We start from the raw sequence: 24,402 nt of genomic DNA, 5'->3' as shown, positions 1-24,402 counted from the left end.
CTGCTGTGCACACCGAGGCTGAGAGACCCCGTCCTGCAGCGTGACTTCCAGAGAAATCTAGAGACTGTGGTTTCAGAGGGGTACAGGGGAATCAGGTAAATACTTATGTGTTGACTCGGGTTCCTAAGTTTACACTTTAAAGCACTGGGAGAAATGCCTGGACCTACACTCTTCTCTTCTGAGAAAAAAGAAACTTTACCAGCTGTTGTTTGAATCACATGGTCTGTGCCACCCCGAGGGTAAAAAGGACCATGTCCTCAGAACCAATACTGATCAGGAATAGGTCAGGGGTAAGTAAGAGATCCTGCTAAGACCCTGACAGATACGAATGCACACGCCACACCGAAGGGCAGTTTACGTTTTAATTCACGTTTTGAGGGTAATGGTGAAACGTGAAGTCAGTGGCTGACAAAGCAGACGTCAATATTTATGTTATTGGTGGATCCCTGCTCGGTTAATAGCTGGGCACAAGTTTGTGGTCAGTAGCACCATGGTCTCAGATGCCTGCAAGAAGAGACTCTATGAGGTCACTGCCTGGCAGCGGGCTGTCAGGCACGTTTAAGTTCCAAGAACTGCAGCGCTGAGCACAGATGGCCCAACGCCTCCACTCAACTCACTCGCAGTCTGCGTCGCTAAGTGGTATCTAGTCCTTTTGAATGCTTAAATGTCATGATTCCAGAGAAGGAGATACCTATCAGGAGAGAGGTGACCTAAATAAGCTCCTGGGACACACACATATCCCCCCTTCTCCAGAAAAATGAATAAACAAACCTGAGTCAGCGAACAGAAGTCAAACAGTAAGCACTGCCGTGTCTAACACGTGAGCTGATGCGATGAAAAAAAAATCCAGAGCAGGCTGACAGACAAGAAAGCTACCAGCACTCATCATCATCTCTCAAATTCCTGGAGCACTTATGACTCAAAGAGAGCTTCTCACAGATCCCTGAACTAGATAAAACCGCTCAAATAAGTCACACACAGCCAATGAGAGCAGATGCCAACCTAAACCAGCCCGAAAACTGAATTCCACACACCCTGAGGAGCCTGGGGATGCGTTCCTGGGAGCGGGGGCGACCAGCTGAGACCTCACAAACCCGCCACCTCCGGGGGAACAGGAGCTCACCCGTGTTCGCCCCGCGCTTCAGAGCATGAGCGCCTGTGCTACTTGAGGATGACCAAAGTGACACTGAAACCAGTCAACAATCACAACAACGAAGTGCTTAAAAGGTAAAAGCACTTGGCCTCGCCCCAACTTCTGAAGAATCCTCCTGCCCCTGAGGCACAGCGGCGGGGACCCCTGGGCAGGGTGACCCACTATAGGATCTTGAGGAAGCTGAGAAGGCTGGTCATGTTACTGTCATAGCCTCTCCTCGCTCCCCTCCTGCCACAGGGAGGTCCCAGTCTGAGCTCTCTGCGTCCACCACCGTCCACCGCGCTGAGCCAGGGCGCTGGCGCCTCAGACGACGCCTCCCTCAGCGGCCGACTGGAGCACCCAGCGTCCCAGCTGGAAGGAACAGGCAGCTCCTTCTCCAGCCCGCAGCATCTGCCCTGCAGCTGCCACCACCATGTCCCTCTGCCAGGGGTCCTGGGGGTGATGGGGCAGGAACACGGCACCATTCCTTAACGCCCGGGGCGGCAAACTAGCCCCACAGTGAGAACGGTTTAAGTCTCTGAGGCACAGAAGAGACGACAGGCCCGCAGCACCGGAAGGCTACCCGCAGAGCAGGGGGCTCACAGCCTGTGCCGGCTGTTCCTACCCTCAGCCGGGTAAGAAATGACAGCAGCTGGGCCCGGCGGGCGTGGCTCAGGGGTTGAGCATCCACCTGGGATCCAGGCGATCGGGGTTCGATTCCCGGCCAGGGCACGTGCCCAGGTTGCGGGCTTGATGCCCAGTCGGGGGCGTGCAGGAGGCAGCTGATCAATGACTCTCTCATCATTGATGTTTCTATTTCTCTTTCTCTCTCCCTCTCCCTTCCTGTCTCTGAAATCAATAAAGACATATTTAAAAATATATATCCTCAAGTGAGGATTAACAAACAAACAAACAAAAAAAAACAAAAAAAGAAATGAAAGCAGTTGTGAGCAAGTCACAGGCTTCAGATCCCGAACTTACGTCATAGCCAATTTCCTAGCTGTGACATGAGGATACAGTCAACTTACCCAAGGGATTGGCACCAATAAATACATTGGCAAAGTTCATCTTCGGCATCTGGGTCAAAGACTGGATGTAGTTTCTTGCCTGTAAAAACAAAAGGTTTTCAAAATGGTTTTCTGTTCAACGATGCTACTTAACGCGTCTTGGTCCTGTCCAGGAACAAGTGTTAACTGACAGTCTGCTGGCTCCAATGTTTATGACAGTTTTCGAGAGTCATTCAAGACTTGACCCTCTCACTGCCGTCCTAACTCCCCTTATTTATGATCACTACCTCATTTATATCCCTGCTGTGTCTACTGCAGTTATATTTCAAGTGGCCAAGAATGCTAACCAATTAAGTTCCTTTTCACTAGCTTTCTGATCAGAGGATCAGAAGCTAAAAAAATGAGGCCAAGATATCTAAGAAGTAGCCCTTTCTGAGACGGCCTTCCTAAAAGCTAAAATCGGCACAGGGGCTGGTATTCCTAACGGAAGTCTAGGACTGGCAGTCTCTCGATGGTGCCTGTCTTAGTGGGCACTCTCAGTACACCAAAAGGGTGCCAGTGTTAAACCTTGCTAACAAAGTAATCTTGGTAACAAGCAAGCATAAGCTTAGTTTGGTATCTGAAGAAGCTTGAAGACATTTAAAAAATACTAAGCCAATGAAACAATAAAGAACAGTGGATTATAAGTTACACGGCCCAGGCAGGAATCCTTCCCCTACCACGTATAAGCTACATCTTCTTGGGCAAGACTGAAATATCAATGACCTCATCTGCAAAATATTAATATTCGATGTTAGTATGTGGTCTGCCTATATCATACGGTTACTGTGCTACTCAAGCAAGATAAAACCCATTAAAGAGCTTCAAACTATATTTCTGACATAAACAACACCTATATTACCAATGGAGTTGTTCTAAGTTTGGTCCCCGGGCTGGGAGAGGCTTGAATTTGAATCTTGACTTTAACCCTTTGGGCAGGTTTCTTGTTATCTTTGAAGTCTGGAGTTCCTGAGCTGTAGAAAGGGATCAGTAACAGTGCCCGCCTCACAGAGTGGACTGAGGACTACAGATAACAAACCAGCACTTCCTTAGCACAGCACTGGGCCCCAAGGCAGGGCTCAGCAACAGCCGCTATTGCTGCTGCCTTGAGAAGGGAAGTCGGCCCTCATTTCCTAAGGATGTTCCCAACTTCCCAATTTCTGAGCTTCATTCTAAGGAATGCAAGGTGCCAAATTTTTTCAAGGACTGACTAATCAAGACAAAAACAAAAACTGGTCTTGAGGATACTTACATAAATACAAATGTAACTCATAAATGTGTGTGCCAGATACTAGGTATTAAACTATATCGATGACCTTCCGTTTCAATGAATAAATCTCATTATCAGTCGCATCTGAGTAGTTGAGATAAAACTTCTTCGAATCTATCTTAATCACCTCCTTACAATTTCTCAGTAGTAAAGGTGCTCATGTATGTGCATTCTCACACACACACACACACACACACACACACACACACACACACACACACAGACGGGCAGAAGAAGTTCTGGTTGCTAGGCCAACTTCACCTTCTTCTCATGACATGTGCAGTGAATAGGCCAGACCCACTTTGAAAAGCAGTTGAGGATCTTTCCGATTCGAAAAGAAAGTTCTAGGAACTGAATATCTACATGGCTGCAATCCCTTCCTACTTGAGCACATAGAAAAAAAGGTTGAAGGGAAGCCAGAGGTAAAGAGAGACCTGACTCATGTAGAGAACAGTCATTCCTCTAACAACACAAAGACAGACAAGAAGACGACCTCGGTGTAGCTAAGGGGAGGACCTCTGTGATGCCAACCTGGTTCCCAGAAGTATAGGGCACCTTAGAAAAAAGTGCCCCAACCATCTCTGATGATAAAACTAGAGTTAGATTAAGTTAAGAACTGGTTAAAAAAAAAGGGCACCTACCCCTACATAGGTATTCATAATTATTCTATATTATTTATGCATTCTTTTAAGTATAGTACTTATATTTAAGTACTTATAGTACTATATTTAGTGGTTAGACATTTTAGTTTTTTTAAATGAAGAATCCTCTTTTGGTTATAAAAAAAACCTGATGACTAGGAAAGCATGCTAATGCCTTCGGTGACCACACCTCTGGCTGAAAGCCATCCGATGCCCTAATCGCAGGCACAGAACCCAGGAAACCACAGTCTCTTGAGCACTAAGTTCATAAAACACAAATAGAAAAGTAACATCATTTCCATGTACAGGTCTATAAATTGTATTCTCCATCCACAGGACTGGATGACATTTTATCCCAAATATCAACACCTTGCAAATAAACAGCACAGGCTGTGGGTACCTCAGTAGCCCTCAAGGCACATGCAAGCATTCAGTGACAATAACAACTGTGTTGGTGACACAGTGGCAATCAATCAATCAATCAGAAAGTGGCCCTCTGCACGACTGATCCCTGTGAAGTCTACTGGTTCTCACCTCATGGCTTGGCATCCTGTTAATGAGATAAGCAGGGGGTGTCCCCGTCAGACGCATAATCTGCTGAAGCTGGTTAATATCTTAGATGCCTAGTCAAGGGCATTGTTAAACATACGGTGCGAAAAATAACTTCCAATTCAAGTTTTAAAAGGCCGAAAGCCACCCCCAAACAAATAAAAAAACCTACTCCCCTCCCGCCCCACCCACCCAGCCTGAGCCCAAGGCTGCCTCCGGAACTGCGCTCCTGCGACGGGCACAAGGGCTCTGAGGCACGGAGCCGGTGGCTGGCTGTGCCAAGAGGAACAATCTTCTGTGGTTTCAGCATCATCTTTAGCATTAAATGTTTCAGGCTCCCTGGAAAGAGACTGCCCCTTGATCCAGGATGCCAGCCAGAGAACTGTTTTCAAGTACTGATGGCCAAAACCCGTTTGCTTGCCAGGTAAATGGAGAGGATTCAGAAGATTTTTATTCAACTCAGGACAAAAGAACATATCCAGCGAGCATGCCCATTTGAGGGAGAGGTTAAATTTTTGAGGAACGGGCTCTGGGGATCTCCAAGGCCCCACCCCTCCAGAGGTAAGGCATGGGTGGGTGCTGGGTGGATAAGCACTGCCAACTTCCAGAGACATTAGTAGTGGTACCTTTAAAACGCGTGCCATGAACAGAGAGGTGAGTGAAGCAAGGGAACGCGGGGGGAAGTTAGAAGCTCATGGCAAAGACAAACAGAAGTCCCAGGCTCATGCCACAGTGATTTCTCCCACAGCCGCTTAGCAGGTGACCAGGCTGACCTCACCTAACAAACAGCTGGGATGACGTTTGCAAAAACCCTCTGCAATCCCTTGGCCGTGCAGCGCTACGAGGTGTTCCACGTAAACAAGCGCATGTGTCAGCTGTACTCCGGCCTTCTCTCTTTGAGCTGTGCCATCAATTTTAACACAGTCCCCCCTCCTCCAAAATATTACGAGGACTGTTAGTTTACCATGTGTTCCTGTTAAAGCAGAAGCGATGGCATTTTTTTAAATCCTCAACACAACTCAATAAAAACCTCGCTGTACTCCCTTTCCTGTTGGCTATGAGTGCCCTCCTTCGGTTGCAGCACTGTCGTCAAGAAGCACCCTGGTCAAGCGCCTTCACTTCTCTGTGGCTTCCCTTAGTCATCTCTCCCCTTTAGCTCAGCCCCTGAACTCAAATCCCCTAGCGCTCCGATGACCGCGCACACGCGCGGGAGGCTGGCCATCGGGGAAGCGCCGGCGCAGTCAAAGGTGGCATGAAGTTCCCCTCACACTCTCACAACGAAGTTTAGATTTACCTCTAAACAAACCACACAGCACAGTGCTTCGCATGCAAGAGAAGTATCCCAAAAAGGGGGCCAGTAAGGAAGCCAGAAACAGCAGACTACCAGCTGGGTTTTAAAATGTTAAAAATCCTGCCACCGCTCCCTTCTTCCCCGTGAATGGTACAGGGCGGGGCAAACGCAGGTTCACAGCTGTTTGTACGGAAAATAATACCATGATTAGTAAGTAATAACACAGGAATAAACTCACATACCCACAACTGTGAACCTGCGTTTGCCCCGCCCTGCACTCCGTCTGAACATTTTCTGTTTTGTCTCCTTTAGTCAAATAGGTTATTATATATATATATCCCTTTCTTGTCGGGAGTTAGAAAAAATAAATTTCTAGAGAAAAATGTGAGAGTGAGTCAGTGAAACAGCTTTTTTTTTTTGCTTTCTTAATATGATTCTTTTGTTCTTTCACTAATTGCTATAGGTAGGGGGTTACTGCCCAAAAAATTCTACCTCCTTAGGCACCCGTCACAACCCATTTGCGCCCGTCCTCGCGGGGCACCCTACGCGCCCTAACCTGCTCTCCGTGAGCCCATCCGCCTCGCACCCTCCTGCTCACAGTGTCACACTCGCTACTCGCTGACTTTCTACACGATTTCCCTACTTTTCAGGAGTAACGAAAATAGCCATTGCCTGTTTTCTACATTCCTTCAATAATGAATTTTTCTTTTGATTTTTAAAATCTTTAAACAATTTTACTCACTTGGCTTTGTTATTTTCATATTATCGTGTGCTTTTAAAAAAACTGGTACTGCACGGCCGGGCATGGCTCAGCAGTTGAGCGTCGACCTGGGATCCAGGCGATCGGGGTTCGATTCCCGGTCAGGGCACATGCCCGGGTTGTGGGCTTGATCAATGACTCTCTCATCATTGATGTTTCTGTCTCTCTCTCTCCCTCTCCCTTCCTCTCTCTGAAATCAATAAAGATATATTTAAAAAAACAAAACAAAACAAAAACAAAAAACTGGTACTTAGGCAGTAACACTAACGTCAAATTAATCTTGCTGACCCTTCTGAGCGTTTATCCACTGGCCATGACTACGTAGGGATAGTCACCCTTACTCAGTATAACATTATGTGAGTAAGTTCTGAAATTTTATTATTGCCCAACTCTACCTTAGAGCTTTGTAATATATACAATGTGCCCTATTTCACGAAAAGACATCTCAATATTATGTCAGGCACTTGATGTTGTTTCTTTCTTAAAAATAAACGGTGGCTTAATGATAGATAAATACTATTTCACCCACACCCTTTCTTTTAGAAATCCTTGTGACGAATGGCACAAACCCACAGGGCAGATGGCTGGGTTGGGGGCGGGAGGGGGCACTGAGGAGGAGCTGCTGGGAGCCACCCCGGGCGGCATGACTTTGCTGTCTTAGTCTCATTGATAAACCCAACTTCTCAGCCCCACTCCCCTGTCCTCACGTCCTCTCTACTAGCCAATCTTTCTAAGCAAAGGCATGTAAAACAACTGTCCTCGCCAAGCATCTCCTCATGTCTTCTCTGACCCACCCCAGTGCAGAGAGGACGCCGCTCAGGCTGCCCCTGGTGGGGCTCGGACAGTGGCTTCTGCGCAGTGCCCAGTCACACACAGCTAAGGCCCCGCCGTGCTATCGGAGCATCTGGGACCTGCGCTCGGCTCTGCCAAGTGACTCAGTGCGTGACTCAGGCAAGGCACAGCCTTCCTGTGCTTTTGCTTCCTCATTCTAAAATAAGCAGATATGACAAAATACAATCGGGCCAGTACATTCTCTTACATCGTCAGAGTGGAAATTCGTAAATGCCCTGGGCTTTGTGGTCCTTTTAAGGAATGTACCAGAACACATATCAGATGACAACAGTCTTTGACAGGGAGATGGCAAACTCTTTGAACTCACCTGCTCGAGCCTGTCTCAAGCTACCCAGCAGTCTCCCAACTGGGCAAAGGGACCCCTTCAGCCAGAAATGCTGGGGGGAGAGCCCAGGAAGGCACGGCTGACGCTCGGCTCCGTAGCTCTTCCCCTTGTATCCACTGCCTGGCAGCAGACAGAGGGAAAAGGGAGAGAGGCTGGGCTTTCATGACTTCTCTCACGTCTCCTGCCCAAGAAAATGACCAACAGCAGGAAATCATAGCCAAAGGAAGCCAGAGGCGCGTTCCCAGGGCTTCTCTATAAATGCCTGCATGGAGGCAGGAAAGCACTAGCCAAAGCTCTTTCTCCGGCTGTTAACATTTGTAATTACAAAGGTAGGCTGTGGGAGGAAGGACTCACAACCCTACTCCTGTGGCTCTGAGGCACCAGGAATGGGCTGCAACCTCTGCTGGTTTGGGGACGGGGCAGAGAGGAACCCTGTTAGGAACTGACACCGCTCAGGTGTGCAGGGGGTCTGTTCTACAGCAATAAAAAGCAAGGAGCTTCTGGAAAAGGGCAACTGTGCAGACAATGCACATGTCATTCTTTTAGTGATGATGGCAGAGTAATACATGGTGAACCTCATGCTCTGAGAACAAACACCAACCAAAAAGTGAAAAGAGCCCTTGACTACATGTGACGCTTCTGAGAAAGATGAAGTCAGGGCTGAGAACAGATATAAATTTTCTATTAATCTCTTGGAATGAATTAGAATCTCAAATCTCATTTACTACTACGAGGATCCTGCTGCCCAATACAGGCTCCCGTGGTCCAAGGGTGCACCCAGATAGAGAGAAAACAAAACACACTCATGCATGTGGCCAGGAGGGTGTCTGTGCATGCATGCAAGTGTGTGCACGCACGCACACACGCACACACACACACACACACACACACACACACCCATCCTGGAAGTCAGCACACAAAGGGCACACGTGCTTAGAAACACACCCAGGTCAGAGTACAGACTGATGGAAAGCAAGTGGAGATGCTCCCAACAGGGCAGATAGTTACAATCAAAGCATCAACTCACAGACTCTGAGGAGATTTTCTTCAAAAGCTCAGCCCCTGGGGTTCCAACGAGTCTTAAAATGAGCTTCAACTGATCAATATCTAATGGTGGACTATAAAGGAAAATGTTGGGACAAAATAAAAATGGAAAACAAACAACAAATAAAACAAAACAAAAACAAACAAATACCCAATAATGAAAATTGAAAACCCGAACCAAGCCAAAATGGTGACTTTCATCTAGGCAAGGCTTCTGCAGGACGGTCACTTCAAGCAGGACATGCTCCTCCTGTTCAAAGGTTCAAAAAGCTACCACACACAGACCCAGTGTACATTCATCTTGTGCATCCGTCGACATCCCCTATCAGTATAAAGTGAAACGACTGCAGCTGGGTACTGAGCTCACAGGGACAGCAGGGGAATCACGATAGCTTCGCTCTGCCCACAGGCTCAGTCCACACCTACCTCCTCGCCTTCCACCAAGCATCAGTAGCCAGTTAGGCCAAGAGCAGCAGTAAGCAGAATGCTACAGATAAGAAAAAAGCAGCAGAGCACAGGCGCCAGGGGTCCACAAGCCTACCTGTAAGCATTCCTGAGACCTGCCCTACGGAGCTGGTACTGTGGTAGGGGCCTAACCACTGAGCCCTCCCGTGGAGCGCCTCTCCCTCTGCCCTGGCCACAGCAGCAGGGAACTGGGGGCGACGGCCAGCAGAGGGCCCCGCTGCCCCACGGCACCTGCGCGATCTTCAGCAGTGCCATAATGAAGGACAGCTGAGGTTCAACCTTACAAGTGCACGACAAACCTCACACACCCCAAAGGCTCTGAGGAACAGGCCACACGCCGAAACCCTTATTCTGGGAGCCGGCTTCCAAGTACACTCAGAACGTACGTGCATGTATTAACCAGGAGACAAAAGCTTCCATTTTTTTCTTACTGCTTTTAGCCTGGCCTGAAAAGAAAGTTAAAAGGAGAGAAAATATCCTATAAAAGAGCTTTTAAGCCCGGCCGGCATGGCTCAGCAGTTGAGCATCAACCTAGGATCCAGGAGATCGCGGTTTGATTCCCGGTCAGGGCACATGCCCGGGTTGCGGGCTCGATCCCCAGCAGGGGGCGTGCACGAGGCAGCCGATCAATGACTCTCATCATTGATGTTTCTCTCTCTCCCTCTCCCTTTTTCTCTCTGAAGTCAATAAAAAATAAAATAAAATGCTTTTAATAGTCTCTGAACATTTGAAGAGCTTATCCACACCTACACTGACATTAGAGGGAAAGGGAGAGAGGATAACTACCTGCTGACCCCCGGCAGGTTTTGCATGATTAGGTCTCTTCTCAACTTCTGGCCTCAGCTTAACTTGACCTCCCAGAGAGGCCTCCCCCAACACTCTCTATAAAGAAGCCCCCACTTCCGTCACCCGTCCCAGCACAATGCTTCGAAACATCACAGTGCTTATCGCGATCTTGAACCACTTTGTTTGCCCGCTGCCTGGCACCTCTACCGATGCCCGGCTCTCTGTGGGGAGAGGCCACTCTGCCTGCCGTCCACCATTTATCTCCAGCACTCAGCCCAACACCTGCTGCAAGGGAGGCACTCAAATATCTGGGGAGAAGGTAGAGCAGGATGGAGAGGAAGATGGAAGAAAATATTTCTTCTTATGGTTATACATACAAGGGCAATACAGTGTAACCTAAAAATAATGGCCCCTGCAAGTCATAGTTGCCTAAGTTACAGGAATTACTTATGCAATAGTATCACTGGCATCTTGCCCTGTTCTTTTTTTTCTTCCCCAGATACGAAATTGGCTTAAGTGGAAGAAAATTCTAGACAACGGCCAGCAAACCCCAACCTGCCGCCTGTTCGGAAAATGACATTTGACTGGAACACAGCCATGCCTGTTCGTTTATGTATTGTGTGTGACTGCTTTCACCTGACCCGGCAGAATAGAGTAGTTGCAACAAAGCCACATGCCCCCTAAAGCCTAAAATATTTACTAACTGGCCCTTCAAGAAAAGGTTTGCAGAACCCCTAGACCCAAACCACCTGTGCTCCAGAAGTGATAAGTCCACTCACACAAGTTATTTCTGAATTAAGAATAGAGAATTCTGTCATTTGCAAGTGACAAAAGTCAGTATGTTCTGAAGGTTAAAAGTTCAATACTTATTTCTTAGTTGAAGGTGTTGAGAAAAAAAATTTAAAGCATATATTAATGGCCACAGAGCAGAGAAAAAAATGGATACCATCTTGCTCTAAAATAATCAAATTAACTATATTACAACAGAATTTAATACAGAATCCTTTTTGCTCATGTAAAATAATTCAGTTTACAAACATTCAGTTCGCTCGCACTGTTCAGAAGTAAATTTAACTAGGCTGCTGTCCCGAAAGATAAAGTATATTGCATATGAAAAAACACTAGACTCCCTCAGCTCTCAAACAGGTAGTTTTGTGATACATTAATCAAAACTAACCTCTGGAAGTAATGCTGAGATTCGTCATCCTGTTTAGGAGCCTTCTGACTACTGAAAACTAGAGTCAGCTTTCATGCTGCCGGGGCGGACAGAAGACTCTGAGATGTGAGTTTCTCAACTGCCCTCCCTTCACCCCAACACACTGCGGGAGCAGACCGCTCCCCTCACAGAAGCTCACGGCAGCAATGAGGCGGGGACCCTGTCCTCTCAGTTCCTCTGACTCACATTCACGGCCCTCCCCGGCTTGGCATCAGGCTTCTCTTCCGACTCTGCCTCCGACTACTATTCCTTAATGTCCTCAATGCTTCAATTCACAACAAACATTCCAGGCTTCCAATTTCTTATTTACCCAAGTCACAAACAGGGATACCCTCCCTAATCCCCTCCTACTAAGCCTTTTCTTATTTACCCTCAAAGCCCTGCTCAAATGACATCTCTGCCGTGAAGCCTTCCTGGTAAGTTCGAATTAATCCCTGCCTCTTCTCAGTAGCTTACTTATACCTCTATTATAGTATTTTTTAAATCACTCTATCTTGTTTCATAATCAGAGAGTGGAAATTGGTTCAAGTAACTGCTGTAACTCACCTTCCCCTGAGTATGACCATCTGGTTTGGCGGACAGGTACCATCTTATCCCCAGCACCTTCTACAGTAAACACTGGTTGACTTGAAAAAATTTTCCATAATGTGCTTTTCAACTCAGCTCCACCCTCTGCCCTGCCCTCAAAATCTAGAAGAACCAGACCCCGTTGAAAGTCTATACACAAAAAAGTAGTCAAGAAAAATTGCATCATTTGACGTGGGGCCTAACAAGTTCTCAAACACTCCATCTGAAGTGTTTCCACCGTGAAGCGATAAGATACTGTGCGATGAGTGTGGGAGGGCTAGGGGCAGAGAGAGTTGGTAGAGCATGACAGCCAACGCCGAGGAGATTAGTAAACACGCAATGCCAATGAGAATTATCTACTTAGGAGCGAAAAGCACTTGCATGAAGGAAGTCAAAGCATGCAAACCTCAGAGGACATCACCATAGGTTCTCCAAGAGCTGGCAAATCCACTGAAACACAGGTCAGTCTTCCAGCAGTACCAGCCACTGTAAGGCCACTACAGTGTGTCCAGGCAGTTAAGGCCAGGAGGAGCTTCAAGCAGCTATATAAGCAAAGCAAAGCAAAATTTACCGCATTACGACAATTAGTTATTTCCACGGCAAGCCATCCTTCTTAATAGGTTTAACCCTTTCCCCCCCTAGACTGGTGTTACCTTTGCTGTTAAAAATGTTTTAATTATAATGATCACAATGTCATCATTTAAGTCATAAATCTTCTGAAACTTCCTAAAACCATGACTTTGGCCTATGATTGCTCTTTAGACTAGGTCCTTTGTAACAAAAGTGAAAGGAAGCTAGAAGGAACAGGTGAGGGAAAAAACCTAAGGGTAATGGGACAACTAGAGGAAAAGTAAGAGGGGTGTTCGAGTCACTTCTAAGTGCTCTAGGCATTTTCTTAAAAACCTCCACAGGTCAAAGAGTTGAAGATGAATAAAAGGAGCCGTTGCAGGGCCCACCTGCCACTACTACTGCTTGTGAGCAGCAGTTTTCAATTAAAAAAAAAAAAAAAAAAAAATCCACATGAAGGGTGGAAATCCTCCTGGTGACAGAAAGGAAGGGCCAGGATGAGCCTCAGCCTACTTGCTTCTCTTCTTGGTGATCAAAACAGTCATTCTCGCTGCTGCACAAAGAAAATTCCTTAAGTACTCTAGGTCTGTGAGCAAACCTGAGAATTCCAGCTTTTTCTGAAAAAAATATTTGTTTTAAATTAGAGAAGGAAAGGCAACCAACCATCTAATAAAATACTTTCTCTTCAACGTTTATTAGGACACTTGGCTTTTAGTGTCTAAAATGCAACTGCTTTTTAAAAATGAGAGAGGATATTTGAAACCAGCGCCTGGGAGTGAGGGGCAGATGTGACAGAAGGGATACATCAGAGGTTTTAGCTTCACTGGCAATGTTTTATCTCATAATCTGGGTCAGATGAACATAGGGGTTCATTTATTATTCTTTGTCTTTTAAAAAATTTTATATATATATTTATTGATTTCAGAGAGAGGAAGGGAGGGGAGAGAGAGAGAAACAGGAGAGCGAGTCACTGCTCGGCTGCCTCCTGCACGCCCCCTGCTGGGATGGAGCCCGCAACCCGGGCCTGTGCCCTGCCCGGGAGGGAACCATGACCTCCTGGATCCTAGGGCGACGCTCAGCCACTGAGCCACGCCGACCGGGCTTCTCTGTCTTTTTTATGTCTGAAGAATTTCATAAAATGTTTGGAAAAAAAGACGAAATGAACAGAGGAGAATGAAGGAGTACACTTAATCCGCCAGGGACACTCACAGGGAGCAGGGCAGCAGGCTGACGGCACGCGGAGCGTAACCCAGCAGCCCCGTTACCCCAGCACCGCTTCTATGAAAATACAAGAAGGAGACAAAAGTTTCACACGTGGAGGAAATTCACTTGATCACCTAGGAAACAAAAGCAACAGTAAGCCAGGGCTGTGCCCCCCGGAGGGAACACAGTATGTGATGAGCAGCGGCTGCGAAACTCACTTTCCTCCGCAGGCTGCGGGCTTAGATGTTAGCGATGCCACTTTCCCACCGGCTCGCTCGTTCACACTGACGGTGTTCACAGTGAGGCGGCGCAGCCTGAAGGGACAACCTGGATCCCCACTCTCCTAGAGGGTAAAGGTCTGTCAGCTGCGTCCACGGGTGTGCCCAGTCCACTAGACTCAAAAGGACGGGCTTCATTCTTTAAAAAAATTACGATTCTATTTTGAGTTAGTTGGAAGGATTTTGCAAAGTCACAAATGAGAATAATTTCTGACCTAACAATATATAATTAGCTTTAAGACAAAAATTAATATTTCTTATATCTTTAGGGCAACTCCAGGGATTATTAACCAGTACAAAGGGCTCGCTCAAGAAAAAGGCTAATCACAAAAAAACAAAAAGGTAAAATGGAAAGGCTTGCAAAAATCTGAAACTGCGTAGTTCAATACAGTACCAGGAATATCATGTGATTAAATTTAAATGTAATCTAAATAAAGTCTAATGAAATTTAAAATTCAGATCAGATAAAAACACTCATAAAACTATAAATAGCCCTGGCGGTGTGGCTCAGTTGGTTAGAGCATCGTCCCCATGCACCAAAAGGTTGCTGGTTCGATTCCCAGTCAGGGCACGTGCCTTGGCTCTGGGCTCAATCCCTGGTGGGAGGGCGAGTATGGGAGGCAATGGTCAATGTTTCTCTCTCACATCGATGTTTCCCTCTCTCTCTCTCCCCCCCTTATCCCCCCTTTTCTAAAACCAGTAAAACATCTTGTGTGAGCATTAAGAAAACAAAACTATGAATAGAAGGGCGTTTCCCTGATATGATGAAAAGCACTCATGAAAAACGCACAGCTAACAGCGTGCTCGGTGGCGAAAGGCTAAAAGCTTTCCCTCTACGATAAGAGGACAAGGATCCCTACTTTCACTGCTGCCATTCAACACTCTATCTGGAAGTTCTGCCCAGAGCAATTAGATAAGAGGGGGGAAAGCATCTGGATTGGAGTAAAACTGTCTCTGCACAGATGACTTGATCCTATACATAGAAGATACCAAAGCATCCACAAGAAAGCTACTAGAACCAATGCACTAGAACCAACAAGCTACTAGAGCTAATAAACAAATTGAGCAAAGTTGCAGGGGACAAAAGCAACAAACAAAAACAAGCTGTGTTTCTACACACCAACAATGAACAAAGCAAAAAGGAAATAGAGAGAACATTCCACGAACAATAGCATCTAAAAGAATAACAGACCTAAGAATAAATTTAACCAAGGAGGCGAAAGACTTGTCCACGGAAAATGACAAAACATCACTGAAAGAAATTAAAGAAGAACCCCCAAAAATGGAAAGACATCCACCTGTTCCTGGGTAAGAAACATTTTAATGTTGTTAAAATGCAATCTAAAAATTTGATTCAATCTCTATAAAAACTCCAAAGCTTTTTTTGCAGAAATGGAAAAGCACATCGTCGAATTCATACAGAATTACAAGGAAGCCCAGAGAGAGAAAAAGAAATCTGAAGAATGATAAGATCGAATGACTTGCACTTCCTGATTTCAAAACTTACCATAAAACTACCGTAAGCAGCGCAGTGTGGCACAGCTGTAAGGACAGATATAGAGACCAATGGCACAGAACTGGAACTGACAGGAGTGCCAAGTCCGTTCAACGCGGAAAGGACAGGCTCTTCAACAGTGGTACTGGGAACCATGGACTCTCCACACGCAGAAGATAAAACCTGATCCCTAACCTCACGTCATATATCAAATTAATTCAAAATGGATCAAAGACTTCAGTGTAACAGATAAACCCATAAAACTCTTAGTAGAAAACAGGAGATCTTCATGGCCTTAACTTTGGTAATACGTTCTGAGATGACATTAAAAGCATAAACAACAAAAGAAAAAATAGATAAATTAGAACTTCATCAAAATGAAAACTTCTGTGCATCAAAGGACAGTATCAAGAAAGTGAAAAGCCCTGGCCGGGTGGCTCCGTTGGTTGGCGTGTTGTCCCATACACCAAAAGGGTGTGGGTTCGATTCCCGGTCAAGGCACACACCCACATGGTGAGTTCGACTCCCAGTCGGGCATGTATGGAAGGCAACGAACGAGTCGATGTTTCTCTCTCGCATCGATGTCTCTCACCCCCCACCTCTCTAAAAGCCAATAGATTCTCGGGTGAAGATTAAAATAAATAAATAAATAGTTCACAGAATAGAAAAAAATATCTGCAAATCATATATCTAACGAAGGTATAACAGCCAGAATAGATAAGGAACACCCAAAATTCAACAACAAAAAGACGACCCAATTAAAAGATGGGTAAAGGACTTGATGTATATTTCCAGAAAAAGATATATATACAAATGGCCAGTAAACACAGGAGAAAATGCTCAACATTATTAGTCGTTAGGGAAATGTAAATCAAAACCACACAGAGATACCACCACTTCACACCACTGGGGCGACTAATAGGAAGGAAGGGGGGAGAGAGAAGGGAAAGGAAAAAGGGGAAAAAGGCAAGTATTGGTGAAGATAGGATGCGGAGAAACGGTTCGCACATCACAGGTGAGCATGTAAAACGGGGCAGCTGCTGCGGAAAACAGTTTGGCAGCTCCTAAAAACGCTAAACACACACTGCTGTGCGACTCGACAATTCCATTCCTAGGTATGCACCCAACAGGATTAAAAGCGGGGACTCACACAGATACCTGCACGCCAGTGTTCACGGCAGTGCTATCCGCAGCAGCCAAAGGGGGGAAAGCGACCTGTGTCTACGAACGGACGAATCGATTAACAAAATGTGATGCATACATATAATGGAATGGGACTCGGCCATAAAAAGGAACGAACGTCTGATACAGGCCACAACATGGATGAGCCCTGAAAACGTGCTTAGTGAAATAATCCAGACACAGAAGGACAAATCCAGTGTGATTCCACCTCCATGAAATATCTAGAATACGCAAATTCAGAGAAATGAAAAGTAGAAGAGAGGTAACCAGAGGCTGTGGGAGGGGAGGGTGAGTACAGAGTTTCTGTTCGGGGTGATGAAACGTTCTGCAAATAGATAGTGGTGAGAGTTGCACAACTTTGTGAATATAATTAATACCACTGCACTGGATACTTAAAGATGGTTGCAACGATAAACTGTATGTTATGCTTATTTTTACCGTAAAAAAGTTAAAATGGTAAATGTTATGTTAATACATTCTATCACAAACATATTTCTAATTTGGTTCCTCGGCCACGCTAGCCACGCTTTAACTGCTCACTAGCCACACGGGGCCGGTGGCTGGCCACCAACCACCACAGTGGACAGCGCAGGCACAAAACATCTGCAACACCGCAGGAAGTTCTGTTAAACACAGCTGTTATCTAGAAGCTGAAACCACGCGTCCCAAATGCCAGGTGATGAGTAAGCGAGGGAAGCGGAGAAAACTGTGCACTCAAGGAAAGCGCGTGCTCTAGCGGTTCCCGCAGCGATCAGCTGCACTGAAAAGCCGTGACAGGCAGTCGCAGGGCGCCTCCCCGGCAAAGGAAGGAGTGCGTGGGGCCAGCTCCTCCTCCAGAGGCTGTAAGAGGAGCAGGGGTCCTAGACATTCGGGGACCCGACAGCAAACAGAACGCCGGAAAGAAACTGCGACCTGAGTCACAGGTGATAGGTTTGGCTCTATGCTCTGTGGGTCTTGGTTTCCTCTTCGATAAAAACAGGGGGTTCAACTAGATGTTTCCTAACATCTTTCTGTACCCCCAAATGGACAATTCTAGGTTCTTAACTTTCTGATCTGACTGGTATTTAAAAATATATATATGAAGGAAGACTGCCTGAAAGGATCAGCCAGCCGCACACAAGAACCAAGAGGGACTTCGCTGTTCCAAAGCCTGGGCGCCGGCCCACACCCACGAAGTCGAGTCCCTGCGGTGGTGCCCAGGCACCTGGGGGTTTTAAAAGCTGCCAAAAGCATTCTGATGCACAATGAGAGGTAAGAACTACTGTGCTAGAATATAAGCGACTAAACACTTCAGGTGAGAAAAAATAACAGAAAACGCTCTCCTCTCCCCTTGCCAGGCAACCAAAGCCACATCCACAGAGAGGCAATGACAAGAAGAGGGTGATGTATGTTACAAATATAAATCTTCTGAATTTGATCTGCCTCAAAAAGAGCCAAGTCGAAAACAGGGTATTACTAAAATAAGAATTGTGAAATACATTCACATGTGTTAAAATAGGAATCGCCTAGTAAAATGTTTAAGTGCTAGGTTTTCTACCTAAAGCTCGCGGAAGGAAAGGAAGTTTGCACAGAGGGGGAGACGTCTTACGGCTGCAGGTTGGCATTCTAAAGGGTCGGGCCACCGGGGCGTGGGCAGCTGTCTCTGAGGTGGGCCCAGGGGACAACTGCTCAGAAACCTTTCTGCCAGCAGCCTGCCAAGCGACCCATCCTTTGCTACCTCTGTCACAAACTTAAATAAAGCAAAAAGCCATGCTTTAGTGATTCACAGACAACAGAGTGCAAAGCTGGAGGAACTGCTTCCCAAAGATCATTCTTGAAGAAGATGACTAACATTTCCTGGAAGGCTCGGCACTAAGCAGTTTCCAGATATTATCTCACCGAATGCTCGCACCACCACATGAGGTATGTACCATTATCAGCATTTCATAGTTCAGGAAACTGAGAGACAGACATCAGGAAACTTGCTCAAAGTCGCGCAGCTGGGAGTAGAAGAGCTGCCAGCTCTAGGTCTGATCCCAGGGCAGTGCCCCCCATCTTCCTGCCCCCCGTGTCTCCGGCTGACTGCGGGCAGATGGGAGGGGAGAGGCGAACAGGGGACAGCGCCAGAGCAGCGTGCTCGCAGATGGGAGGGGAGAGGCGAACAGGGGACAGCGCCAGAGCAGCGTGCTCGGAGAGCGACTATAGCTGGGGACGCCGAGGAAAGGGAGTCCCTGTGTACCTGAGGAAAGGGAGAGACACAGCGCTCCCCAATCCCCCCAGCCTGGGCTGTAACGTACACACCAAATTTCTAAGGAACAGATACGAGGTGAGTGAAGCGAAAGACACAGGAGACACAGGAGGCAGGAAGGGGGCTTCCGCTCTGGAGACGGGGAGGGAGCAGCAAGGTGAGCTAAATGGGGGCGGACTGCGCTCTCGGACCACGAGGCTCAGGAAAACAGAACAGCTCCCCGAGGGAGGGGCTGTTTCAGTTCACTGGGAAAGTGCGTTTCCTCTGGAAGACAGTCAGGACGTGTGACAGATAACATGAACGTCAGGCGCCACAGAAGCACAGTCCACCCTCCAGCCAGTACATGGCACTCCGGCCTCCAGACCAGAGTTCGCGTAGGCGAGGGGCCCGAACCGCTCTAGGCCTCCAAGCGTGACGGGGGCGGGACCGCAGCCCCTCCGAAGGCCGCCTAACCCACTGAAGGCCGGTCCAACGGCTTTTACCAACATCCTCAAACCTAATTCTAGAGATATTATTTCAACATTCTTCCTCACCTAAACATCTTCACCCAGGGGAACCGACGGGCGTTCCAACACAGCACATTTTGACGATATTATCACTAAACTGAGAAATAGGAATGCAGCAGATAGGAAAGGGCTGAAATACAGGAGCCAAGATAAACCACAAACTAGACACTAACTCTGGAAGTAAACTAACGCTTAGCTACAATCTGGGATAAAAATTAAGCTGTGTTAAGAGAGGAAAAAAAAGTGGGGGAGGGAACAAGACAGGGTGGCCTGATCACTTCTTGCTTTTATTACTTGTGTTAAACAAACATAACAGGCAGGTACATCATTACAGAGACCAAATACAGCCCTTTTAATATGCACACCAAACATAAAAAGAGATGCCACAATTTATAAATTGTGCCGTTTAAGTGTCTGTACAAGCAGACTAACCCAGTCTTCTCGTGAATACTCTCAGGTCGCAGGATATTAACGTAATGTGAAAGCTTTAAAGGGTCTTCCAGCGGATGGGGAGTGTTTCCAGCTCACGAAAGGAAACCGGAGCGCCCTTCTTGCCAAGGCGAGGCACTCGGCCAGGGGGCAGATCTCCTGGTGCGTATCTGCACTACAGAGGCAAGTAACTGCGCACCTTCCCTAGAGACAGGCAAGAGTAATAGACTTCCACAGACACTGGCATACAGTTAGAAAACAAGACTCCAAACTTTCAAAGGATACGGTCTGTACCAGGAAACAATGTTCTTCCAGTCAGCAGCTCGGCCATTATGCATCCCACCGACCAAATATCAACTGGCAAAGTTAAAGAGAAGTAAAAGTGCACACGGTTATCAGACTTGGCCACCAAGGACACTATAGCGGGGGGCGAAACACTCAGAGTAGTACTTAAGACATCTGAGGTTGCACAATCGTACTCTTTCCAGAAATAAGGAAGCTTATTAAGACCTTCACCCCACTAAAGGGCTTCATAGGGAGGACAAGTCCGGACACAATTACGACAAGAGAAATAATAAGCTGTGCGCAAAGGGGCAAGTTTCTTCTTGGTAGAAATGGTGGATTCTCCCAACTAATACTGAGAGGTTAAGATTATGGACTGTTGTCTTCAGGTAGAAATACTCAGAGAGTAAGTTGAAAACCTAAATAAATAAAAACCCAATTGCTAGATCAGAAAATTTGGAAGCTGTGTATTTAAACTTCACTCTCTGAGCAACTGAAATGTTTTCTGCTTGTGGACTTGAAAAGGATCACCGAGGAAGGAAAAGATGTTTCCTCCTACTCCCATCTCTGCTTCTGAGAATCCAAATACACCCAAGGTGGCATTAGCAGGCCCCAAATAACGATGTAAGCCATACCTGTCTGGTTGTAATGCATCCAGTTCAGCATGATCTCGGGAGCCCTGTACCACCTGGTGGCCACATAGCCTGTCATCTCATCGTCTGTGTGCCGAGCCAGTCCGAAATCCAAGATCTAAGGGAGAGGAAAGACATCAGGTGCTAAAGCAGGATGGGGAAAATCCTAGTGCCTCGGAGAAAGCGAGAACACGGCACTTTCACAAACACATTTCCTGGCCTAGGCCCAGAATGCATGGCAAACACAGCACGTGCTTTGAAAAATGAAATTACAAAAAGCAAAACAAGACTGCCACTCCCAGTATTTACCCGAGAGCAATGAAAGGGAACATCCACACAGAGACTGCACGTGAGTGCTCACAGCAGCTCTACCCAGCCTCAAACCTGGACTGACGCAAATGTCTGTCCACCAACAGATGGACGGACAAATTGCGGCATGTTCACAAACTGGATACCACTCAGCAATGAAAAAGGAATGAGCTACGCACTACAGATGAACCTCAAAAATATACTAAGCAAAAGTCACACGCAAATACTGCGTGATTCCATTTGTACGAAACTCCAGAAAAGATAAACCTACTCTATAGGGTCAGAAAGCAGATCTGGCGTCATCTGCAGCCAGGATGAGGGGTGGAGGGGTGGGACCGGCTAGGAAGGGGCGCAGGGAACTCTCTGAGCTGACGGAAATGTTCATCATAACTGAGTTGGTGGTTACATGGGTATATAAACTTGTCAAATGTGGGCTTAAACTGATGCACGTTAGTAACGTTTCAAAAACATTGAGTAAAAAATGTAAATTATGTTTCAAAAACATTGTAAATTACGTTTCAAAAATAGTAAAAAATGAAATGAAACCTGAAACTAATACAATATTGTATGTCAACTGTAATTGAAAGATTTTTTTTGAATTATTAAAAAAAGAAATTTAAAAAAATCCAGAGCTGTTTGTTCTTCATAGACAATTTACTGATCTCTTATTTGAATTATTTTGAATGAATAGGTTTTTACAATTTTTTCTATTTAATCTAATAATTCTCTCTTCAGGATTGCTTACTTGATATTCAGACTATAATGTTCCTTTATTATAACAATATACTAAATTTCAGATTTAACTTTTAGAATGAAAACAAGATATCGGGTGCTTCCTTTAACGTCACTTAAAACTAAAGCTTACTTAAGTCTACGGTTTAAATTTCAAAGTCTGATACTCCCGAGGACAATATGACCTTCCAGATAAAACGTCACGGCTTATACATCCATCCCCTACATAAATCTGCCTGGTTAATCAAACATGTAATTATGAGGTGAAACAAATACTTCCCACCATCTCTTCGCCTTACCTTCAGCTCACAGTCTTCATTCACGGCTAGATTGCTAGGTTTCAGGTCCTAGGAAGCAAGAGCAGAGAGGACAGGAGCAGCTTTATGGCGCAGGGTGAATTCCCTCCTTAGATCCAAACATAATATTAAGACTTCGCCCAGCCATAAGCAGACAATCCCCATTCTGTCGTCACTATCTAGTCCTAATTAGCCTTAAATAGGTAAAACCTATACATCTTTTCTCTTTAATCAGTTTAAACCTAGAGTAAAGTTGCAATTAATCAATATTTCAATGGCTAAAATAAGCTTAGAGTCTTGGCTAAATGACAGTCCTCCCCCCCCCCCCCCCCGGCAACCACACACACCCCAGTTCCCCAAAATAATTTAATAAAAAACACAAGACGTACCCTGTGAATTATGTCGGCTGAATGTATATACTGTGAAATAGAAAAAAGTCGGTTAAATGAAAAGTCCTCGCCAACCTCCTGCGGCCACATTACATGACCGAATCGAGGTGCGTTTTTGTGAATCAGTAAATACTGCCAGTGTCAACGACGGGATTAGAACCCAGAACAGGTGATTCTTAGTAGCCTACACATTTATCATAACTGTGATTTCCATACCATCACCTCTGCTCAGAGCTGAAGTACGAGTGAGCGAGCTTTCAGTCTATTTTCTAGTTAGTTCTCTGGAGCTCCATAAGGATTCAAAGTGGCTAACTAGCAAAAGCGGTTTAATTTTTTTTTTTTTTTTAACTTTTTAAATTTATCTTTATTGTTGGGAGTATTACAGGTATCCCATTTGCAAAAGTGGTTTAATTTTAAAGAGTTTATCCGCCCCTCCCACAAATAAAGGAGCCTCCTTGAGGATGTTTATAAAGTTTCAACATGACTCTGACCAGATATTAGATTATACCAGGAAATTATTATTACTGCTGAGGTGTCGTCGTGGAGCGCTCTGCTCCAACACGCATCCTGACGGACCTGTGGGTGGACCGGGATGACGCCTCGACTTGCCTTCCCGCAACCCCAGGTGGGGAGCACGAGAGAAACGAGACTGGCCACGTGCTGGTCACTGCGGTCAGTGAGTAAACACAGGGGTTCCTTATACTATATAGTACTAGTGATTTGGGGAGTGTTCGAAATTTTCCATAAGGAAAGTTTTTTGCCTTTTTTTCCCCCCTTAAGCCCTAAACAGAAGAGAGAGAAGGAGAGGGAGAATTTCATGTGTCAAAATTATTACGAATACTGTGTGTACCTTGAGACCTCGGAGAATCTGGTAGATAAGGAACTGAACATGGTCATCCGTCAGCTTCTGGCATTTCACAATGTTGTTCAGATCTGCCCCCATGAGATGGGTCACCAGATACCTAGAAATTAACGGAGAGTTGACCAATAATCCAGAGATCGGAGGGAAGTTCTTATCTTATCTTTGCAAGGAAAGGCCGCCCAGTAAGTACCACAGTGACAGCTAAAGGCTTCGTGACGTCTCACGGGGGCTCTTTTTCAACGCCACTCTTCTACATTTATCTCCTGTCATCCCTTTTTCTAAAAACTTTATACTCGTTCCCACCTGACGTATCTTTTCCTAGGTTCTCCAAAGAAAGAGGAAAGGACAAGCATGGGTATGAGAGTGACACATTAGGATCACTTTGATTTAAAAATGTTCTCCTTGTAGGGGAAACATACAATATAACTAAACGCACGGCCGTAACAAAGTATCTCGTGTCTTAAATGCACCATTGCCTCACTTTCACCTCATTATAAACCCTCCCAGTTGCAGGTTCTAAAATAGGGGTATCTTGCCCAGCCGGGCGTGGCTCAGCGGTTGAGCGTCGACCTAGGATCCAGGCGATCAGGGTTCGATTCCCGGTCAGGGCACATGCCTGGGTTGCGGGCTCAATCAATGACTCTCTTATCATTGATGTTTCTGTCTCTCTCTCTCTCCCTCTCCTTTCCTCTCTCTGAAATCAATAAAGAGATATTTAAAAAATAAATAAATAAATAAAATAAAATAAAAAAATAAAAAAAATTGGGGTATCTTTAAATTTTCAAATTACAACTCCTCTTTTTTTGAGACGTGACGGGTAAAGGACCCTGCTCCCCGAGGACATTCCCGCATTCACTTTAAAGGGAGGCGGGAGGCACTTCATCAGGGAGGAGGGAGGCCCTCCAGGGGCTCTGCCCAGGGCGGGGAGCGATTAATCCCGTTCGGCACGGTAACTCAGGATGACGCGGTCGAGTCCAGCAGGTTGGCTACAGCCCCTCCAGCGCAGTGCCTCACCCTCTCCTCACCGCGCCACACGGGGATGCGAGCACGAAAACCACATCGGCACGGA

The 24,402-nt window shown here is 46.1% G+C and overlaps 1 protein-coding gene across 2 annotated transcripts in view; it reads right to left on the bottom strand.

Annotated features, from left to right (window-relative positions):
- The window catches only part of MAPK14 (mitogen-activated protein kinase 14), a 67,060-nt gene that overhangs the window by 6,760 nt on the left and 35,898 nt on the right, over positions 1-24,402 (bottom strand). Inside the window, exons 4-10 of one of the 2 annotated variants that reach the window (XM_016223724.2) lie at positions 23,322-23,433; positions 22,472-22,501; positions 22,086-22,133; positions 20,749-20,863; positions 20,117-20,188; positions 8,894-8,973; positions 2,161-2,239 (exon numbers count right to left, since the gene is read on the bottom strand). In XM_016223724.2, the coding sequence (XP_016079210.1) occupies positions 2,161-2,239; positions 8,894-8,973; positions 20,117-20,188; positions 20,749-20,863; positions 22,086-22,133; positions 22,472-22,501; positions 23,322-23,433 (536 nt within the window). Of the gene's footprint in view, positions 1-2,160; positions 2,240-4,623; positions 4,704-8,893; positions 8,974-20,116; positions 20,189-20,748; positions 20,864-22,085; positions 22,134-22,471; positions 22,502-23,321; positions 23,434-24,402 lie in introns of both variants that reach the window. The other variant, XM_016223725.2, reaches the window with a different exon arrangement.

This window comes from Miniopterus natalensis, chromosome 5 (assembly GCF_054644295.1).
Source record: "Miniopterus natalensis isolate mMinNat1 chromosome 5, mMinNat1.hap1, whole genome shotgun sequence".
Lineage (NCBI taxonomy): Eukaryota > Metazoa > Chordata > Mammalia > Chiroptera > Miniopteridae > Miniopterus > Miniopterus natalensis.
Note: the sequence above shows the minus strand (reverse complement) of the source record. Positions and strands in the feature narration are given on the sequence as shown.